The sequence below is a fragment of the Trichoderma ghanense genome, assembly GCF_004382785.1.
Source record: "Trichoderma ghanense strain CCMA-1212 chromosome Unknown scaffold_4, whole genome shotgun sequence".
NCBI lineage: Eukaryota > Fungi > Ascomycota > Sordariomycetes > Hypocreales > Hypocreaceae > Trichoderma > Trichoderma ghanense.
Genome location: NW_027395667.1, coordinates 266,792 through 287,599, shown reverse-complemented (window position 1 = coordinate 287,599; position 20,808 = coordinate 266,792). Strand labels below are relative to the sequence as shown.

The following is a 20,808-nucleotide window of genomic DNA, read 5'->3' as shown; positions in this document are numbered from 1 at the left end:
AAGCTCCTTAACAACGGGAAGCAAAGCTTTTAGGATCAAACAACTAGCTTGTTTCTGAGACTGAAAGCAGTTTGCAGAAGCTCAAATTTCAACCACGTGTGCCGGATGGACCGTAGCTGTGGTACAGTGACCTGTGACTCGAGGTGTTAGCCTGGTTCAAGTTTCCAGAGCTTCTGGAGCGTGGAATATGGCACCGAAGCTGGCGGCAGCTTCAGGTACCGCTTGCAGTCACAAGCTTCTTGCTTGTCCAATGGAATCGATCGTAAGACACTCGGGTTCTACATTGCCGACATGAGTTTGCCACCGTAGTTAGTTGCTTCCTTTCCATCGAGATACCACAGGAACCGTGTTTCTCCGGGGGGTTGCATGGACATTTTCATGATGGAATGGATGAGTATTTCAAGATGCTAGTAATTACTCATTCCCGATTGATGACCTCGTTATGTATTCAACCGTCCAATAGTTGTGTCCAGAACTCACATGTCGTGGCATGGATACTCATCAATCAAGGCTGGCATTCTGGCCAGCTAATGTCTATTTTTCAGCTATGATACACTAATAAGACACGTCCTCCATATATAATACATTCTTACACAGCCTTCATCACAGCTCATCCCTTCCAGTCCCTGCCTTTTCTTTGGCTCCATTCTCCAACCCTTTCTTCACAATGGAGCTCAGAATCTCATAAACCACCTGTGCCGCTGCCAACGCCGTCTCTTCGCCTCTACCCTGATAAGCCGGGCTTACCTCAACCACGTCAGCACCAACAATATTCAAGCCCTCAATACCTCGCAAGATCCTGATGAGTTCTCTGGTAGTCCAGCCACCGGGCTCAGGGGTGCCAGTACCAGGTGCAAAGGCAACGTCCAGTACATCAATGTCCACAGACAAGTACACCGGATCCTCCGTCCCCAGCACCGACATGATGCCATCGATGATGCCCTTGGTACCGATATCATCAATCTCGTCGGCGGAATAACGGACCCAGTTCTGCGCGGTATCGGATTCGTGATCGGCCCAGTCCGTGCCGCTGAGACGGGTGCGCAGACCGGCGTGGACAGACTGGCCGGTTGATGAATTTGACAGCAGGCCCTCCTTGTTGGCCATCCAGAACATGGAGCCATGAGTGAATTGCGTTGAGCCCCAGGCGGATGGGTACGCAGCAGGATCCCAAGTGTCAAGGTGAGCTGGTATCACTGTTTAGCTTCTCCCTTTCTCATCTCAGCCGCTTGGAAACAACGTACCGTCAAAGTGAAGTACACGAACTGGTCTCCCATAAATCTCGTTCAAAGCCCTCAACGCAGGCAGCGCCAAACTGTGGTCACCACCAAGCGTGATAATCTTCGGCCTTCCTTGACTCAGAGAGCTCACGGGGTTTGCTCTGCCGAGGTTCTTGAATGCCTGCGTCATCTGCTCTACCGCGATGTTGTTGTCAAACGGCGTGATGGGAATGTCGCCGCAGTCGATAATCTTGGCCCAGTTCTGGTACGGATTGATGTTGGCGCGGGGATTGAATGCGCGCAGCGAAGTCTGTCGAGATGAGGCCTGTCTGATGGCTCTGGGGCCGAATCGGGCGCCTGCAAACGCATCAGGAAGAGTTTCTCGTTTGTGTCAGCATCGCGAGGATGCTCACCTGGTCTGAAGGAGACGGCAGTGTCAAAAGGCGCCCCGATGATGGCAATGTCGTATTTCTCTTGCGGGTTGGTGAGGCATTTGACATAGTCCAGGTGAGCAAACGAGCCTATGCCGTTGAACGACCACTGCATTGGCAACATGTTATTATCATGAGGTCGATAACAAGATCAATGCTGAATTCACAACTCGGCTACACACCTCATGGCCCCATTTGGCCTCCAATTCTGCCAGTTCCTCGCTACTCCATTCCTTTTCCTCGCCGTGTCCGCCACAGGCTTGCCCGGAGCCAATGAAGAACAGGAGGTGTATCAACGAGACGAACTTCATTTTTTTTTTCAAAGATAAGACTTGCCTCGAGGATGCCTGCAAGCAAAGATATGATCGAAATAACCATGCTCGCCCTATCTGGCCTTTGCCATGTCTATTATATACGGCGGCTGTGTCTGTCGGGTCCCGGTCCGCCTCCCCCTCACTCCCCCACACTCGGCGTCAAGGGCGGGATTGTTTATCTGGGGAATAAGAGCTTCACGACAAGGCCCGAGATCGGCAAAGTCTAGATAGTACCAAGCCGGTTGCATACGGTAGTACGACCCACCTCCACGATCAATGCCGTGTCTTTATCAGTACGTCGTATTGGAAGAATCAACCCTCGAAGCGATGTATCGGATGTTCCCCGACGACTCGATACCCCAGAGTCCATGTATATATCTCTATAGCGCTCGCAACACGACGTTATATAGGATGGTCCTTCTCGCTGATCTCTCTCTCTGTGCATACCCAAGTACGGCGATTCTTTGGTGGTAGAATGCCAGGCCATCTACCACCCTTTCATCTCTCCATTGCTCTCCAACATACATAACAACTCAACTGAATTGGCAAAAAACGTTCATCGCCATGGCGTCCAACATGAAGTCGGAGACTCCGCCCTCCGTGTCCATATCCCAGTCGCAGGTGGAAGACAAGCCACCAGCGCCTCCCGAACAGCACCTCGAGAAGAGATTCAGCCTCCTGTCGGTCATTGCCTTTGGCTTCACCACGATGAACTCGTGGGTGGCATTCGCCTCTGGCGTCGCCGTCCCTCTGGCATGCGGCGGTGGCCCGGGAATCATATACGGCCTCATTGCCGCAGCAGTTGTCATGGTCATCATCAACGTCGGCTTCGCCGAGCTTGCGTCCGCGTTTCCCTCTGCCGGCGGCCAGTATCACATCGTCTACATGACCTTTCCGCCATCCACACGCCGAGTCGCCGCCTTCTTCACGGGATGGGTCAGCGTGATTTATATCATGGCTGGCACCGTGTCGTGCAACCTCTTCGTCGCGGGTTCCATCCTCGACGTTGTCAACCTGTGGAACGAGGACTACGAAGTCCAGGCCTGGCATACCTATCTGTTGCACATCCTGCTCTGCATCATCGCCTTCCTGGTCACGTCCCGGTTCCCGACGGCTGTGGGCAAGCTGGGCGTGGCGATCACGGTGCTTTCGCTGGCCGGCTTCGTGGCCTCGCTGGTGACGCTGCTTACTGTCCAGGACGTCAAGCAGTCCTCGGACTTTGTCTTTAGGAACTACCAGAATGTCAGCGGCTGGCCCGACGGATGGGCCATCTTCATCGGCATCACCGGCTGCCTCTGGGCGTACAGCGGCGTCGACGCTCCGACGCACGTCTCTGAAGAAGTGCCGAACCCGAGCCGAAACGTGCCCATCGCCATCATCACCACCATGGTCCTGGGCGTCATCACGGTCACCGTCTGGAACATTGCGCTCATGTTTGTCATTACCGATCTCCAGGCCCTCATCGAGTCCGGGGTTCCGATCTTGGAGGTGTACAACCAGGCGCTCAACTCAAAGGTGGCCACGACCATCTGGGCCGTCTACTACATGGTCATGTTCTACGACATTGTCCTCAACCTCTTCATCTTCTCCGGGCGGACGATCTGGTCGCTTTCTCGAGACGGCGGCGTGCCCTACTCGGACTTTATCTCTCGCCTCAGCAGGGCCAGCCCTGTTCGCGCCACGGCTGTCATGCTGGTGCTGCAGATTATCGTTGGCGTCCTGTATGTTGCGTCGACCACGGCGTACAGCAGCTTCATCAATCTGAATCTGTTTGCGCTCAACATCACCGTCGCACTGCCTCAGGCCGCCGTCTTGTTCCGAGGCCGCGACATCCTTCCCGAGCGAGCCTTTTCTCTGGGCAGGTTTGGCTACGTTATCAATGCAGTGGCTACGGTATTTGTGATTTTCTTTTCAATTTGCTTCTGCTTCCCTGTGGGTTATCCGGTCACTGGTAGCTCGATGAACTATCTGATTGTGGTTATGGCGGTTGGACTGATTGTCACGACGGTTGCGTGGTTTGTCAACCTGCGAAAGACTTTTACCGGGCCTAAGCTGGACAGTTACGGAGGCGAGTCTCTGCATTAGTATCTGTAACTACTAATCTGTAAAGATATTCCCATAACCTAATCTTTTCTTCGTTCTAAGAGCGAACGGTTCAGAGCATCAGGGCTAGTCTACAACTCTTCTCTACGGACTACTCCGTACAGTACGAATGGTTTGGCTCTCCGTTATAAGACGCTGATAATCCCGGGTTTCCCCATGTTTTCTCACTTCCCCCACGCTCTTTAGCCCCCGGCTCCTCATGACTCGCTCTGCCCTCCTCAGCCAATAGACGCCCAACCACTATCTTCACCCATTACACTAGACTGCTTGACTATCTGGACAAGCAAGATAGCAACCTCGTGCCGCCTTTGACGCCGTGCATGGACTACTTTCCCGGCTCTCCGCTCTCTTACCACCAACTCACTTCACTTCCCTCTGAGCATCTCGACTCATCCATAGGTACGCGCGTACTTGTACATACAACATCATATTACACAACGTTCCACTCTTGAATCCCTTGCCGCCAGTAACGCCCGTCGCGCCAACAGAGTCGCCATGTCAACTCTGGCGGCCTCGTTCCAGCTACAACCTTCGCCAACTCCACAGCCGCACGTCGCACAGCGCAAGCCGCACAAAAAGGGGGGTTACACGCGACAGCGCCGCGGCTGCTTGACCTGTCGGCAACGCAAGAAGAAGTGCGACCAGGGCCTGCCGATATGCGGGCACTGCTCGCGGCTGAACCTGGTGTGCAAGCACGAGAAGCCGCGGCAGCTGTCGAGTGCCTGGGGCGAGGATGCCGTGGAGGACTCTGGGGTTTCGGGCTCTCAGGCGCATCCGTACTGGGGCTCGCAGCAGCACTCCGTCATTGCTCAGGGAGATGATGTCTCCGAGTTGTTGAGGCTGACAAAGATTGCTGAGCCTCTGGACCTTGTGCGTCCTGATGACTTCGTCGGCTGTGATTGGAGCTCCAGTCGGAGGACCATGATGCGGTATTACACGTCTACCCTCGCCATCATGCTATCGGCAACCGCAGAGAACAATTGTTTCTTATCAGGTAAGCCCACCTCGGCTGCTCTCCCTAAACTTCCATAGAATGTGCTTCTCATATCGGAACCAGTCTTATTGCCGATGGCATTCGATTGCCCTGCCCTCCTCGATGCAATGGCCGCATGGTCATCGGCCCATCTCGCCCTCCGGGACCCCAGCTTCCGCGGCACCTCTCTCCAGTATCGCGGGCGGGTGCTGGCGAACCTCAGTGCCGCCCTTCAAGAGGGCAGCCTCTCCGGGGAGATGTGCCTGGCCGTAGCCATGGCCATGTGCTCGATGGAGACCATCTCGGACGCAACCAGCAGCAGCTGGTCACACCATCTGTCCGGTGCCGCCGCAGTCTTGCAGTCCAAGAGTTCCGATGTGCTGGTCGGCCCGCTGCAGGCGTCGCCGTCGGTTGTGAGCGACTACTGGCTCAGGTCAGTGGAGAGGAAGTGGCTGGTGAGGAACTTTGCCTATCACGACATTTTGATGAGCGTGTCGTTGGACAGAAGGCCTCTGATTACGGGTGACTACTGGATGTCTACAGATGACACCATGGCTGATCCGTATTTTGCATTTGCGTCTAAAATCATGCTCTTGATCTCTGAAATCAGTGTCTTGAACGCAGATTGCGCAGAGTACAAGTCGTCCCTCAGCAGCGACTTGACTCTAGAACAAGGCAACCTTGCGCTCATCCTTGAAGAATCACCCCTGGACTGCAACTACCACACGCCGCTGGAAAGGGCTCACAGCATCGCCAACGGCCTTCGAGACTGGAAATGCCCAGCATATACCGCCAACGCGCCGCTTGCCTTGCTTAGCGAAACATATCGGAGCGCGAGCCTCATATACCTCGACCGTGTCGTACGCCAACACTTTCCACAACGTGCGGCAGAGATATTACCGGAGGGTATTTGGGCGTACGTGGAGTCGGTGTGTGATGTCGCGCAAAAGGTGCCCGAGGGGTCGCTGGCTGAGTGCTCGTTGCTGTTTCCTCTTTTTATTGCGGGAGGCGAGGCAAAAGATGCGTCGCATATTGAAAGTATTAGCAACAGGTTGTACAGTATGAACAGGTGGAGGAGGTTTCGGAATGTCAATGCTTGTAGGGAGGTTTTGGAAGAGGTGTGGAGGAAAAGGGGTGAGTCGAAGGGGTCGGGGAGGGTGGATTGGAGGGATATTGTTCGACAACGGGGCTGGCAGCTGGCGCTGTCATAAGAGGGCACATGATCATTGGCCTCTGAGGAGATGCTCCAACTTAATCATGCTCGGTAATGTATCAAGAATGTACATGTAGATAGCTAGCTTCTGTATTATCTAGCGCCTTCGCTATGGAACTGACATTGGACATCTGGGACAATAGTCTTCATGTCTTCATATACTAGGCATTCGAGATACATCTATCCTCGTAATCCTCATGTAGAGGGCATCTACTGCAAGACGCTAACGATGCTGTTATATGCCGGCTTGGGGTTAAAGTTGGCATCAAACAGAAGAGGGTTGGTGCTGGCACGCCACGAATCCTAAGAAATACACGCATCAGTTTCACTGCTTACGGTACATAGCAAAGACATGAAGCACTCACCTTGTCACTGATGCCCCACACGGTAATGCCAACGCACTTGGAGACGCTCAGACATGCCTGAACAACTTGGGTGTAATCAGTCGTCGGTGCGCCCTGGATGTCAAGTTCGGTAATGGCCAGCTCGGTGACGGGTACCGTTGCCAGCTGCTGAAGCGCACCCAGCGTACCGGAACCTCCTCCGCCGCTGAGATGAGATTGGCTTCCTGTAGAGAGACTCTCGTGTCAGTCATGAATAACGTCAAGCCTTGGCTCTAGGAACAGAGTCGACAGGGGACGTTTGGGGGGTTGGCTAACCAATGCCGTCAATGGGAACTCCCTGAGAAATCCACTTGGAAACGTAAGAGTTCAACCCGTTGACCTTGCCATAATTGGCGCGATCGAGATTGTAGTCGTTGATGTAAAGACGGGCAGAAGGGTCGGCATCTCGAGCGGCACGGAAGGCAATCGAGACAAACTCCTCGCCCAAGAGCCTGGAGAAGACGGAAGAGCGCAGTGTTCCATCCTCGTTGAAGATTTCGTTGACCACGTCCTATTGCCGTTGAAAGTCAGCTACCACCCTTATACGCAGATACTGCAAGCTGGAAGAAGGTTACTTCAACTTACCCAAGCGCGAATCTTTCCCTTGTATCGCCCAACAACAGTAGAAACATGAGTACGAATGACCTGGCGCAAAGTATCCGCATTATTGATATTGTTCACCCACGCCGGCAACTGCGAATGCCAAATGAGCGTGTGGCCCCGAATCACCTTGCCGTTCTGCTGGGCAAAGTTGACGAGATAGTCGGCGTCCCCCCAGTTATACTGGCCCTGGGTGTTCTCGAGCGACTGCCACTTCATGCTGTTCTCGGGCGTCACCTGGCCGAGGTCCGCCTGGATGATGGCCGCGTTCTTCTCCCGCTGGAGGAGCCCGCGGTCGGTGGCCGTGCCAAAGTAGACCTTGCCTCGCCTCTTGATGAGCTGGTCGATGCTCTGGGCGGCTTGGCGGTCCCAGAGGTCGGGGGTTCGCTCGGTGATGTTGGCGCGGCGGGCGGCGAGGTCGGGGTCGAGGGGGAGGGATTCGGTGGGGAGGGCGGCTGCTAGGGGTGCTAGGAGGCAGAGGATGGCGTTTGCTTTCATGTTGTCTGATTGACTGAGAGACTGGTTTATAGAGCTTGAACGAAGGGTAGAGAGCTCGATGCGATAATGGCTCCCTACGCAATATGATTTTCCTTGGTCTACACGCCCACTTGTCTGCTGGCTTTTGGGACTGGAACTGAGTAGATGATATGGCTCAACAAGATCACGTTGATCTATATAAGAAAAGTGTACGAGTAATTGCCATTGAATTCTCCAACAACAATGTGTGTAGCTGGCTAATAATCCAATACATTCAGCTCCATGAGCCTCCCTATTCAGCCGCCTCGGGTATACTTGAAATGCGACTGTAGCCTTCCTACTGAAACAGTAACCAGAGACGATAACTTTGCCTTGTATAGAAGCATTAAGCAGCAGTTTAGCCTTGTCTCTCCGGGAAGAAAGAGCACAACATTGACTCCGATGAAGAACACTGGAGCTATGTGACAAGGTATCATTTTGCCGCAATTAGCCTTGTAGAAGCAACGTTCAAAGAGGATTTAATTAACCGTCTTGTCAGACATGTCGACCTATGCTACCTTATTTGCGGAGACGAGCTCGGCAATTATCAGATGACGGGGGATACGTCGGCCGGAGATTTATTAACCATAAATACTAGGTCCTTTAAGTCTAAATACCCGGACTGAAACGGCAAAATTGACATGTGTTCTATAATAGTCATGCTGGCATTCTAGTTGATGAGTTCACCTGCAAAAAGATCCCGTCGTCCGAAGCCTAAAGAGGCAGAGTCCCTTATAGGTGGTTATATAGAAATTACCGTGAAACGATGGACGGTTTTCCACAAATTGAGAGTCATGCTGTCAAAGTAAACTGAATACTCGAGGCTCTAGGGGAGTCACATTGTCTCCAGACTTTCGTGGCTAAATTGCAGAAGACCAGCCGAAGGATATCTCTGGTGTTGAGACTGTTTAACTATCACCGTCCCTCGAGGCATTCGATATCAAGCAGCACGACTTCGGTAGAACGAGGACAGCGACATTAGCTTTCCATATCGAAATGGTGCTACTGAAACAATTGAAACACTCATTATTGCACGGGCAATCACCGAGCAATAAGATGCGAAGCCCTTTCTCGCGTCGTGGCGGTATCGCTGTCAACGCGCTCAGTGTAGTTGAGCATAACTGAAGTTTTGGAGTGAAATGTCCTGCACGCCGACTCTGAGGACAAAGCTACAACTTCTGTCCATTTCCTCCCCCTTCCCCCCCCGTTCCCTCGGAGCATAGGTGTCGGACTAGATAAGCACCTTGAGCAGCTGCCTATTCTATCCTGCTCCGCACACGATTATATACAATCCCTGCGGAATAACTATCACCTACTCATATCAATTCCATCAATAATTGGCACATATAACTTATTTTCACCACTGATTCTACTGGATGTATTCGTCAGGTCCCGTATGTAACATGGAGACATCTAGTCACACTTATCTCACAGAATCCGCCAAGACAAGCTTCTCAATATCTAAGCTTTAGGATTTTTGTACTTGGGCACTTTCTAAATCACCGTACTCCTCGATTCGTCCATATTGTCCCCTAATGTAGTGGCAACATGTGCAAAGAATACACCTTTCGCCCTTGATCAGCCGTGACAGGGAGGAGCCATCTCTTCCACACATCTAACAATGGGCCATGGGCTCTAATGACTGATGTCGTTCTCCGTGTCAAGCATGTAGAGTTACGGAGGAGTGGTTTTTGCCATGAATCTAGACTGAATAAGCCACGGCAAATGACCTAATTTCACTCTCGATTCTCTGGCCCAATTATTTCGTAACTTGAACACGCCTCGGCAAAGAGGAGATGCCTAGTCTCGGAGCTGCGATTCCTTGCATGTACAGAGAGTCAGAACATGATACTCTGTGAACCCCAGAATGGACTGCTGTCAATTGAGGCTCGACATGATGACGTTTAGTAAGAGCTTTTCTTATTACTGAGATGAGCTCTCCGCGGTGAAGGCGTCGCCAGCTCAGCCCCCCATATGGAGCTTTGCACATGTTTAGCCCGGGCATTGCCTAACGTTAGTTCTGCTCAGCTGGCGGTTGTCCTTGCATTAGATGGTTCATAAAGCGACTACTAGAAAACAAAGTGGCATGGAAAAACTACCTGATTGTTCTTACGCTCGCATGGCGTTGCTTCGGCCGCGCCGATTACATCTGAGTTAGTAGTAACTTGTTGGCTGGAAGTTGACATTGAACTGGGCTTGTTTAGCCGGCGCCCGAGGCGTGGCTGGGGGAGGCGTCAGACGCGTCGGACTCGGAAAAACGGTGCCCAACAACCAACCAAACTTGCACCACCAAACACCCAAAAACTCACCACGTTGCCATCACAGCAAATCACACCGCAATGGACGTCGTTTTCGGACGCCCGTTTGACGACTGGGAGGAAGCCGTCGCCCACGTCAAGCAAGTCGGCAAGCTCAACGGCTACGACCTCGTCATCCACTCCAAGCGCCCCAATGCCACCAACCTGCACACAATCGTCATGCGCTGCGGCAAAGGCAGGCCCTACATCTCGTCCGCAAAGGAAGACACCCACGAGTCCAAGAGGCGCAGGACGAGCAGCCAGAAGACCGGCTGCCCGTACCGCATCAAGGTCCGGCTGTGCGACAAGGCTGGGACCACGGTCGGGGCTGCGCCGGTCAACGTCTGGTGCCCTGAGCGTGTGGTCAGCGACAGCGCCGGCCAGCACAACCATCCGCCGCTCGAGCCGGGGGCGACGCCTGGCTTGAGGAAGGACGGCCTCTTGAAGAAGAAGGCCGAGATTCTCTTTGCGTGGAAGTGCGGCATCAAACCGCCGCAGATCTTGAAGCAGTTGCAGAATGATGCTGATGCCGATGTCAGGCTTATCACGCGGTCTGATGTGTATAACATGCTTCGTCGACATCGCCGCGACGAGCAAGAGCTTGTTCCTTGACGCCTATAGCTGCTACAGGCAGCCTGCGAGAGTGGAATGTTCTGGAGTCAAAATCTCTTGAGTCAGTCGGAAGCATCAACAGCTATTGTAGCTTGGAACGCTTATCTGAACGTCGAGCTGATTCCTTGTCACCAAACCTGGCGCTGCTGTTCTTGACGGAAAGAAGTGTTGATCTAAAAGTTACTTGACGATCATCTTCATGAGGAATTCTCAGCGCCGAAAAGGAGCGGCAAACATCATAGGACCAAAGGAGAAGGATAGTCTTGTGTGTCAAATCACACGTTCTACAGATGGGGGCGGATGAAGCGACGCCGTCACAACGTCCCAGAGCCTCGGAGCCTTCTGGCTTTTCCAACTCCATCTCGCTTCCATCCACCCCTACAGGACACTGAGCAATCCTTCCCCAAAAAAAGCTGCCAGAAGATCAGCACAGTTCACAAGCGACTGGGACGGGGGACTGGACGCTTTGGCGGGCCAGCCACGCCCCTTCTGTGTCGCCCCAGCTGCAATGCTCAGTTGGACAAGCTTCAATACGACGCTGTTGCCTTTCGCCCCCAATCATTCAAGGTGGAGGCCATACCGAGCTCCATGCGGGCTTCATGTTCCTTCGGGACTGCTCAATCCAATCACGCAGTAGTGAGTTGCATGGGCCAACCTGGATCAGCCTTTCATGTTCTTAACGAAAAGCTTAACCGGGGTCTGCCGTTTGGCTCTCGGTTCGCTCTCCACGAGGCTTGTCTCACAGGGGCAAATACACGATCAGGACGATCTCTTGGACTGTTTCCCAGTCTAGCCGATCCATGCCCAGCCTTGCCGTGTTTCATAACTAAACAAGCGTGAATCCTCCTGTGAGGCATTCTGTCAACTGCCGACTCCCTGATTGGCTGCCGGCTTTTGTAGTCGCGCTGGAAGCGCTTCCAGTTTGAAGCCTTGAAGGCTGCCCGCATATAGTCTATGTAGTACTCAAATTGGACTACATAGAGTGACAGCTCGCCTGCAATCCGTTGCAAAGACCACCCTGAACTTATATATCTGCATTAATGCTGCAATTTACTCTTCTCTGTTGCAGCTCAATTGTACGCCGGCGCTCTAGACGAACGCGTCCAAATCTCCCCTGACAATGGCGCTATTCAAGGCGCACTGGGCCGTGCCCAGCTTGATGATCAGCGGCCTCTTGTGTGGTGTAGCTTTCGCCATCGGCCACCACTTCTTCTACGCATCTCTGGACTCGCGCATCGTGCAAAGCAACACTGAACAGGAATGGAACATTCGAATCGGAACCGGCATGGCGTTTCTCGTCAAGACATGCATGACGGCGGCTGCTGGATTCGCTTACACGCAGCTGCTCTGGGCAACCTTGCGATCCCGTCACGCAACGTTGGCGGGCGTGGATGCCATGTTCAGCGTGACGACCAGTGCTTGGGACTTTCTAAATCCAGAGCTCTGGCGAAAGGGATTTGGGTTGGTATTGGTGGCTGGAATACTATGGTTCGTCCATTGCGCCATCACTCAGTAGCTTTGCGGTGGCTAATGTGTCTGATATCTTCGTGCGAGCAGGGCGTTGCCCATCGTTGCCGTCTTCACTCCAGCGGCCCTTACAGTTCAGCCGTCTCAGCAGCTCAACGAGTCAACACGCGTTGAACGCTTGCCCACCATCAACACGACCAGCCCGTATCCGTTTGCGCAGTGGGGGAACGAAGGAGGCGGCGGATATGTGGCCCCTTCGGTGGCCGTCGGCCGACTGGTGTCATCTGTCGCCTCTCAGGGATCCATCCTCTCTATACAGGCACCGCATCCCAACAGCTCATACTCCTTGAGCTTCTACGGCCCTTCTCTATCCTGTGGGCCGTTGGGAGGCAACTCCAGTTTTCATGCCGCCTATGACAAGACGTTCCAAGAAGCATATGGCTCAAACTGGGGAATGGCCAACCAAGCGGTTACCTACTTCAGCTTCGTCCCCCAGACGGCACGAGACAACAAGACGGGCGAGACAATCATCAACTGGGAGAATAGAACATTGAGTGGTTTACGAGCCATATTTGATCCTGAAACCTCAACCGACTTGACCGGCAATTTGGCCACGCTGGACAACACGGCAAGGGTTGCGGACAAGCAAGCTCGTTGCCGGTTCTTCGTCGCATTTCCGACATACGGGTCGTTTGCCAATAGGACGATAGAATGCGGACTTTACAACTCGTCGTACGACGTGGATCTGAGATTTGAAAACGGCAAACAAGAGATCAAGATTCGCAATTCGATAAGGCTCAACCCGGTTAGTGTTGCCACGACGGCTGGTCAGGGGGATCATATTCTTCCCCAGGTTGCTTATGTATCTATCATGGATGCATTAGGCGGCACTCTGATGGGAAAGATTATGGCTACGCGGTACGGATCTCTTCAGCCGATACGGACTCAAGTTCTTTCCACCGTCCTCACTGAGGCCCGCGACATGCAAAGCCTGCAGAGAGGTTTCGGAAACACGGGCATCCTGGGAGCAAAGTCGGGAAGCGGGACAAATCTTACCATGGCAGAGACTCTGGAGGAACTTGCCTCCAACATCACGCTGAGTCTCTTTAGCAACCCAGAATTATTGTGAGTTCTAGTTGCCCGTTCATCAGCAGCGACCCCGATTTTCATACAAGCCATGACTGACAAAATTATCAGGAGGAGCATTGACAACAGTACGACCGGAAACGTCACGATATGGACCTCTCTAAACGAGTATTCCTACAACCCGCGCAATCTCTACGCAGCATACGGCACCGGCATTTTCGTCACGCTCGCAGTAGTGATAGTTGGGCTCGCCTGCATAGGGGCATCATCCAACTCCTACAAGTCGTCATTCTCAACCATACTGCGGACGACACGAAACGAAGAACTCGATCTCCTGGTGCCTCCTGGGGAGACAAGTGGCGCAGAACCGCTGTCGAAACACTTAGCCAAGACAAATCTCAGCTTTCGACATCGCACTGCGGTGCCGGGCGCCGATCCAGCTTCGACAGGGGCGGCATCGGCAGCATTTGTGGTTGTTGTCAAGGGAAAAGGGCCCGCTTACGAGCAGTTGGGCCAGATGCAGGATGATTCTACACTTCAAGCCACCGACACGGCTTCCAGTCGAGATGCGAGACGTTCCTAGTAACTAAGAATGGACCACTGGTAAAAGCTTTGGAACAAACCGAGATGCGCAAACTGAGTGGAAAAGGTCAAACGGGACAATACGCAAGGGGGTTGTCAATCTATGAAGATCTTTTTCGAAGGTCAAACGATTTTGCTGACTGAGGCATCGAATGGGCTGGCCAATCGAGAGCAGCGATGGGAGAGAAAGGCGCATCTTGCCAAGGGGTTATTTGAGCACGCCCGAAGAAGAAGCATGTGGAATCACTGACTGCTCGATATAGCATCTCGTGGCTCTGCTATGTGTGTTAACCACCGGAGGCTTCAAATCAACGTGACCATCTACACCTTGCAGTTAAATCCGAAGATGTTGATCTTTCTTCGCGCAGCTCATGGCCATCGTGGGCAGGTAACAAGCTGGAGCAAACAGTCTGACACGGCTACTCAAACTGCAGTATCAGGGGCTCGGACTGGCCTACCTGCCTGGCAACGTATGAAACAGAGAGCGCCATCTTTATTCAAGGATACCTCTAGGCATACAAACTAAAACCACACCTGACTACCTAGCAGTCAAAAGGGAAAAGCGCAGAGTTTACGTGTAGAGTTGAGGCGCAGGGGAGCTTTGCGCCTCATGGGGGTTCTCGATTTGCCTTGAGTAATGTAACAATTTGATTCAGAATGCGAATGTCGACCTGCGGTCTTTCCTTTGTCGTCCACCACCCTGAGTAGTCGCTGCTTTGTACCTGAGTCTTCTCAATCCACAAGGTATGTAGTCACAGTCTCTTGTCCGCAACAGGGTTGTGATAAAAGTTCCGACAGTAGCGTCGGCTTTACGCAACTGCAAGTTTACCAGACTCGTTCGCATGATCTTTTCCATCATTTTCTTGCTCTTTCGTGCATTCCTCTTCCTCCTCGGACTCATCTCAACACAGTTTAGCCAGGGGTGCATTGCCAGAGTCTTGCTTATGTTGGATAACCTGTCCTACGGCGGCCTTCCTACCTGTCTTAAATAGTCTAAAGAACTTGGTAAAGTGCTTTAATATACGTGTATCTTATGGCGTTAATCCTAGCTGTTACACACGAGGGGCGAGGTATTGCTCACGCCTCCCCACAACCTAAGCTCGCGGTCATATCTCTCCTTGCGGCCTTCACCCAAACCTCCTCCTATCCAGGCGGATACACCATCTTCCAGATGAGTCGGGGCTTCCAGGCTCGCCTCGGCGCCGTGCACACTCGGCCGTCGTTGGAGGGTCGTCTTATGGCATACATTACTCCCCATGCACGTGTGGGAAATCGACTTCGGTTGCTCAGGGGCGAGCACCAGAGCCTGGGCGAGGGCTGGATAAGCTGGGCCCAAGTCCGGCCTGAGCTGCCCACCTTGAAGCGGCGACGTTTCTCCGTCGACACTCGCATTCTAGAACAGAGAGTTTACAATCGGTTTCAAGTCGTCAATGTACAGCCATATCTAGATATAGTATATCATAACGAGATAGAAACTATCTTTCTCGGTTTGTCAAAGAATTCTGCCAATTGACTGGAAGCGGCTTGACAATCTATATCGTGATATCCAATCAGTGAGAAAGTCTCAAGCTGAGAGCAGAGGACGTTATTGGTCTGAGTTAGACAGTCTCCTTTTCCCCAAGTATTTCAAGAAAAGGAAGAGATTGGAGCAGGTCTTCTCATCTCTATCACGACGTTTACACTTCTAAAGTTCCTTTCAATAGCTTCCAACTCCATCAACCGCAATCCTATGTAATACTCCATCACCCCCATGATCTTGTAGGAGCCCCTTTCTTGAATCATCCTACAATCATTCCCTCGTCCTCCGCCTTCGGCAGCATATTTGGCTGGACCAATGCAGTGTCCCCTCAAGGCTCTTCACGACCAACAACTCCAGCTGTGAGAATAGGCTGCTCAGGAACGTACCACAAGTACCACCAACTCGGACCGGTTTGCACTAATGGTCGGGAGGGCCATTCCGTGCCGCTGAACGATTGGGAGAGGATGGCCTCTGTTACACCTTGCGGCGCTTCCCTCGAGGGTGGATAGATTCGGCTTGCGGATGAACCCCTGATCTTCTGCCTAGGTACGCTGGATAGCTTGTAATAGCCGGACGAAGTGTTGGTTCGAGCCATCCAGATAGCCGCCGATTCTTCGTTGATCAGGTCCAGTCGATTTCGTATAGCCACAGGAATACGAGTATACTCATGTGCTACAAAGTTATTTTAGGCCTCTTGTGAGACTCCAGTCGGGATATATGCATGCAGCGCCCCAACTTGGCCTCATGCCTTGATTACAGGCACGCTCGCTGCATCATGAGTTGGATCAAGTGCATGCGGCGTTCAGAGTTACTCCTCATCGCGTGTGTATCGCGGTTTACGTACAACGACTAGATGTATTCTGAGCGGCTGTATGGCAGGGCCTCGATGGAGAGTGTGTCATATAAGATACTTGTCCAGCCCGGTAATGGGGCAAAAACGGCTTCGGATATACCTTATATAGTATTCTTATGCTTTTCTGTGTAGTCATCTACATGCTATTTCACAAACCTCGACAACATGCCTTCATCTGACTTTGGCGAAGAAGCCTTTGTCGCTGCTTCATGGCCGATTTCCGACCAGTCGACGCCGGCTGAATCATACGTGGATGGCGCATCGGAAGCACCAAACATCCAAATCGTCAAATCCCAAATTGAGATACCGGGAGCACAAACTACCAAGTACCATACTTCTACAGCTCAGATTGGGCCACACGCGGCTCAACCGCCAGAAGCAATAATTGCCCGAGCATCCGAAGCTCCAGCTCAGATTCCAACCGTACATACCGAATCTCATGGGTCTGCACTCCAAATCGGGCCGCTTGACACAACAACAGCGTCAAGGAGACCAGAGAATGCCAACGCATTTGACCTCGACGAACTGTCCAAAGCTCTTGTGGAAGAGTCGCGCTCCAGGCCAGACGCCCGGCTTGTGGTCACCTGTCCTCCCGATATCAGCCTAGCTTTGGCCAAGGACTCAGCAGTTACTCCCCTTCAGCCAGTACTCGGTAACTATTTGGTGTTTGCCATTACCCAAAGCTACGACAAACCTACGTTTGAGGTTCATCTTCCATATCGTCAGATTGCTCCCGAAGCGGGTTCTCCCTTCCATGGACCCAACTGCCAGGTCATCTATAATCCGACCAACGATACCTGCAGTTTTGTCCATTACGTGATCCTCGAGAACGGAGAGAGAATACTTCTTACCAACATGGACGATCCACATGCGAGGATACCCGTACGTCGCGGGCAGTCTTGCGTTCTGAGCATAGGCTTTTGGAGAGCTTGCGCAACAATCGGCGGCAGGGATGATGCCTCTGAGTATGATCTTGCTTACATTCTTGTACTGGAGAGGAAATTCAACGTCACCGTCTGCCCAGGTCCAGAAATGCGAGTCAGGAAGCGAGGGGCTCCCGAAACCATCGAAGACGGAGAGAGGTCACTCAAGCGGCGAAAGACACAACACTTTCTACAAATCGGCATTGGCGTACGCCCAGATCCAACACAATCAATTTCCAAGGCCAACAAGCGCGGTTCAGCCATTACTCCTCGGCAAATCATTTGTAGAGCTCGTACTTCGATTCTAGACCTAGATGATGGATACGTCGCTTCGATCCTAGAGGCATTCAAAGGGGGAATGCAGCCATACGAACTACGGCAACGTTGGAGATATATGGACAATCAGGATGTGAGCATCTCCATCTCTAGGCATTCACGAATACGCAAAGATATTGCTGTGAAGGTATTCCTTCATGACCGCCTTGGATCTGATCTCCAGCAAGTTGCACAAGCGTGGACGCGGGAGAAGACAATCCTACAACCTATGAACCACGTAAGTTCCTTATCTTCTCAATAAGGAGAGCAGTTTGTCTCATATGTTTGCAAGGAACATATCGTAAAGCTCAAGGGCTTTGATGCTCGAATGCTCGCCATATACTACAAGTTTCTTCCTCCATCACTGGCACGTGGGACATGGTCGTCGCTTCAAGCACACGATGCCGAGATAGTACTTTGTCAGATATCCTCCGCTCTCGCATACCTGGCTGCTCGGAATATTGTACACAACAATATTCAACCTGCGAACATTGCCTATTCCGGTGACCAAGCCGTCCTTTTCAACTTTGAGCTTGCCTCTCCCTCTGGAGCTAAGGTAGGGGGCAGTTCACCCTGGTATCTCCCTCCAGAATTCCGTCAAGGATGTATCTGCAGTCCAGCAGCAGATGTCTGGGCTCTAGGGCTTACAATGCTCTACTTGCTTGGAAAGATGTCTCTGCCGGGTGATAAGGAAGCCCACGATGTTCACCGAGGAAGGGGAACGGGAAACGACGCGGAAAAAGAGTGGCGCGGCAGGATCAAATGCATCGCAGAATGCAAAGCCAAACTAAACAGGGACGATGCCGTTGAGTCTCTTGTATTTCGGATGCTCGATGAAAATGCGGTATTACGGATCAAGGCGGCAGATATTGAATCAGCATTGAGGAGACGATATGTCAAAGGAAAGTTAAAGCCAGAGTCTCTATTGCCTGTCAATACCTGATAGCACAAAGACTACGTTACAACCTGAACGCGACATTGAATAAGCGACCGCATAGCACCATATAGCTGTGATATGTACAAAATGGGATGGAGAGCCTGACGAAGGATAAGAGGAACATGCAGACTATAGCTCAAGAAGGCCATCAATATCGTAGTGCACATCTGGCTTATGGCTTTCCCGACTACATACGCCGCTGCACCCACTTCTACCGGGATAACGACGACGCCTTGGTTGCTCGACAGTATGACACCTGTACAGCCCTCTTGAATGCCCTGCAGCCGGCCCTGCTCCGCCCTTCGAATCCGCTGTACAATAAGTGATAGAGGTAGTGTCATGAGATCGCACGCGGCCTGCCCAAACTGTCTAGTTCCCATAGTGTGAATGCCCCATTTCGCCTTCTTGACCTTGTGTTTGTCACGCCGGAAGCCGTCGGTTGTACAAGTGGTGGGGAGCTCTTCTCCTTTCCTCTCTGGCGGCATCCCCTCTTGTCACCAGTCGCTTCAGATTTGTCTTCAGCCTTTCGTGTAGCAAACCTCTCCGTTTTGCGGCGTTTGTGGTTATCATCGCTGTCATTATTGGCGTGGTTCTGGTCACTGTCATCGTCGGGCCTGGCTCGTTTCATAGCGACTCTGCCATTCTGCGGTTTCTGCGTAGAGGAAAGACCACGAGAGGCCGTGGAAAGAGCAGTAGCGCCTTGCTGTTGCTGGAGTTTGCATTCATAAACTCGTGAATCAGGTCTAAAACCCGCCCCAGTGGCTTTTTGATCCGTCATTCCTTCGATGGGAAAGGCGCTAGCAGATGTCGAAGGAGTTGTCAAGGTCTCCGAGTTGTGACGTTGGTGTTCGCGATCGTCAACGTTATGGCTTCTTTGAGTCTGTTTCCTAACTTGGAATTCAGTTTCACATTGAACACACGATATCAAAGGCAGTACTCACTCGACGGTGTCGTCTTGCTTCTCCTCATCCTCCTCTGCGGCAGAGGCGCCGCCTGGTAGAAGTGGCGGTTGCTTCTGGACCGACGGACCTTCATCGGCAGTTGCGTATGGCGTTGACTTTGTAACCTCAGCATCATCTTTCGAAGTAGCTCCTGCAAATGGCTGGAAGGTAGCTCCTGTAGACGGCTGGAAGAAAAGCACGCCTAGAGGCTCCACGCACGCCGCCATCTCCGCTCGAAACTTGGGATCCTTCCACTCTGCGCTCACTTCCCGTTCTCGGGTCCAGTAACCGTAGTCAGAACCTGCATAGGAATCACTGGACTGGTTGCCTTCCTCACACTCAGACAGATGGCCATCAGGCTGCGCATCATGTACTGTATCCGCTTCCCAGCCAAAGGCGATGCCTTTCAATAGTCGCGCAAAATCCTCAAGGGCACCGGTCCTACAGACGGCACATATTTTATCTGCAGCATCTTCACATGGGAATTCCTCGTACTTCCAGAATGCGCGATCATCAGCCTTGACCAGCAGCTCCAAGAACTCCCCCATTCGCTCTTTGTTTCTCTGCTTGTAGATTCGCTCGAACTCTTCTTCACTGCCTTTGGCAAGCTTGGCTATCTCGAGAGCATAGTTGAAGTAATCCGTCTCCCCAAAGATAGGGATCTGTACGGTGTTGAATCGTTCCCAGTAGGAGCCCCAGAGACGGTCTGAATCTCCCACGCCATACTTCGCCCATTTTATGATGTGGCTCATGCGATAGGGGTCTCCTGGCTTCTCGAAAGGACCCAAGTTGTGGGCGCCTCTTGGGCGAGGAGCTCGAGGGCGGCGTCGAGGCATCGCAGGAGTGTATGTAAGTCGGTCGCACTGCAGGATATGCTGCCGGGGAAGCTCAAAGGCATGCCTTTTGCGGCGAAGGTTATATATGTGGCTTCATGAAGAATGAAGGAGGCAAGTTTGAAGAATGTTCAAAGAAAGAAAAAAAAAAAAAACGAGGAGCTGGCAGTTGGAAAGACCGACTGTGTCACATGTGTGTCTGCCTTGGAAAACTCATTCTTTGGGAACCTACTACCTAGGACCAGGTATCTATCTTTGTAGTACTATAGATACCTATCGATACCTTGATCGCTTTGATTTGCTGAGTGACAAGGGCGTAGAAGGCACCTACCTCGAAGTGAATGGCATTTGCTTCCCCAAGTCACATGCAAGGAAGCACTCCGCGAATGAATGCTGTTCTCATTGGAATGAAGCACCGTGACAACATGTATACCCAGATAGGCATGAAAAAGCCTGTTGCGTAAGACCACCTGCTCTTGTGTTTCTTTGCTTCCTTGCTTCTTTGTCTGTGCGATACATGTATGTAAGGTAGAGCATTTACTTCACAGGCAGAAATGGCGCCAGGAACGAATATAGTATCTAGGACATAGTATCTAGGTGAGTAGGTAGGTAGGCAAGTAGGTTTAATCGAGCTTCAACAATTCCTGCCAGACAAGAACCTAGACTCAAATAGGTCGCTACCTTGGTTCC

At 52.1% G+C, this 20,808-nt stretch overlaps 8 protein-coding genes across 8 annotated transcripts; 5 read left to right on the top strand and 3 right to left on the bottom strand.

The window, feature by feature from the left end:
* Nucleotides 1-603: 603 nt before the first annotated feature.
* Nucleotides 604-1,962, bottom strand: CCMA1212_004260 (Guanidinobutyrase; the record flags this gene model as incomplete). The annotated part of the gene is made up of 4 exons (XM_073701575.1): nucleotides 604-1,187; nucleotides 1,245-1,577; nucleotides 1,634-1,760; nucleotides 1,834-1,962. 4 exons carry the CDS (start codon nucleotides 1,960-1,962, stop codon nucleotides 604-606), a joined length of 1,173 nt encoding a protein of 390 aa, XP_073559836.1.
* A 567-nt stretch (nucleotides 1,963-2,529) lies between these two features.
* CCMA1212_004259 (Choline transport protein) lies at nucleotides 2,530-4,050 on the top strand (the record flags this gene model as incomplete). Its single annotated transcript, XM_073701574.1, has 1 exon — nucleotides 2,530-4,050. The coding sequence occupies one exon, from the start codon at nucleotides 2,530-2,532 to the stop codon at nucleotides 4,048-4,050; it is 1,521 nt and encodes a 506-aa protein (XP_073559463.1).
* A 513-nt stretch (nucleotides 4,051-4,563) lies between these two features.
* Nucleotides 4,564-6,252, top strand: CCMA1212_004258 (Transcriptional activator protein UGA3; the record flags this gene model as incomplete). Its single annotated transcript, XM_073701573.1, has 2 exons — nucleotides 4,564-5,062; nucleotides 5,126-6,252. 2 exons carry the CDS (start codon nucleotides 4,564-4,566, stop codon nucleotides 6,250-6,252), a joined length of 1,626 nt encoding a protein of 541 aa, XP_073559464.1.
* A 212-nt stretch (nucleotides 6,253-6,464) lies between these two features.
* Nucleotides 6,465-7,748, bottom strand: CCMA1212_004257 (Endo-1,4-beta-xylanase 3; the record flags this gene model as incomplete). The annotated part of the gene is made up of 4 exons (XM_073701572.1): nucleotides 7,223-7,748; nucleotides 6,914-7,148; nucleotides 6,620-6,822; nucleotides 6,465-6,557 (listed from the first exon to the last, which is right to left on the bottom strand). The coding sequence occupies exons 1-4, from the start codon at nucleotides 7,733-7,735 to the stop codon at nucleotides 6,465-6,467; spliced, it is 1,044 nt and encodes a 347-aa protein (XP_073559461.1). The 5' UTR covers nucleotides 7,736-7,748.
* A 2,344-nt stretch (nucleotides 7,749-10,092) lies between these two features.
* CCMA1212_004256 (uncharacterized protein) lies at nucleotides 10,093-10,662 on the top strand (the record flags this gene model as incomplete). The annotated part of the gene is made up of 1 exon (XM_073701571.1): nucleotides 10,093-10,662. The coding sequence occupies one exon, from the start codon at nucleotides 10,093-10,095 to the stop codon at nucleotides 10,660-10,662; it is 570 nt and encodes a 189-aa protein (XP_073559462.1).
* A 1,120-nt stretch (nucleotides 10,663-11,782) lies between these two features.
* CCMA1212_004255 (uncharacterized protein) lies at nucleotides 11,783-13,798 on the top strand (the record flags this gene model as incomplete). Its single annotated transcript, XM_073701570.1, has 3 exons — nucleotides 11,783-12,150; nucleotides 12,220-13,254; nucleotides 13,327-13,798. The coding sequence occupies 3 exons, from the start codon at nucleotides 11,783-11,785 to the stop codon at nucleotides 13,796-13,798; spliced, it is 1,875 nt and encodes a 624-aa protein (XP_073559459.1).
* A 2,536-nt stretch (nucleotides 13,799-16,334) lies between these two features.
* Nucleotides 16,335-18,350, top strand: CCMA1212_004254 (Cyclin-dependent kinase 2; the record flags this gene model as incomplete). The annotated part of the gene is made up of 2 exons (XM_073701569.1): nucleotides 16,335-17,645; nucleotides 17,700-18,350. The coding sequence occupies 2 exons, from the start codon at nucleotides 16,335-16,337 to the stop codon at nucleotides 18,348-18,350; spliced, it is 1,962 nt and encodes a 653-aa protein (XP_073559460.1).
* Nucleotides 18,351-18,681: 331 nt separating this feature from the next.
* CCMA1212_004253 (uncharacterized protein) lies at nucleotides 18,682-20,121 on the bottom strand (the record flags this gene model as incomplete). Its single annotated transcript, XM_073701568.1, has 2 exons — nucleotides 18,682-19,231; nucleotides 19,286-20,121. 2 exons carry the CDS (start codon nucleotides 20,119-20,121, stop codon nucleotides 18,682-18,684), a joined length of 1,386 nt encoding a protein of 461 aa, XP_073559458.1.
* Between the last annotated feature and the right edge of the window lie 687 nt (nucleotides 20,122-20,808).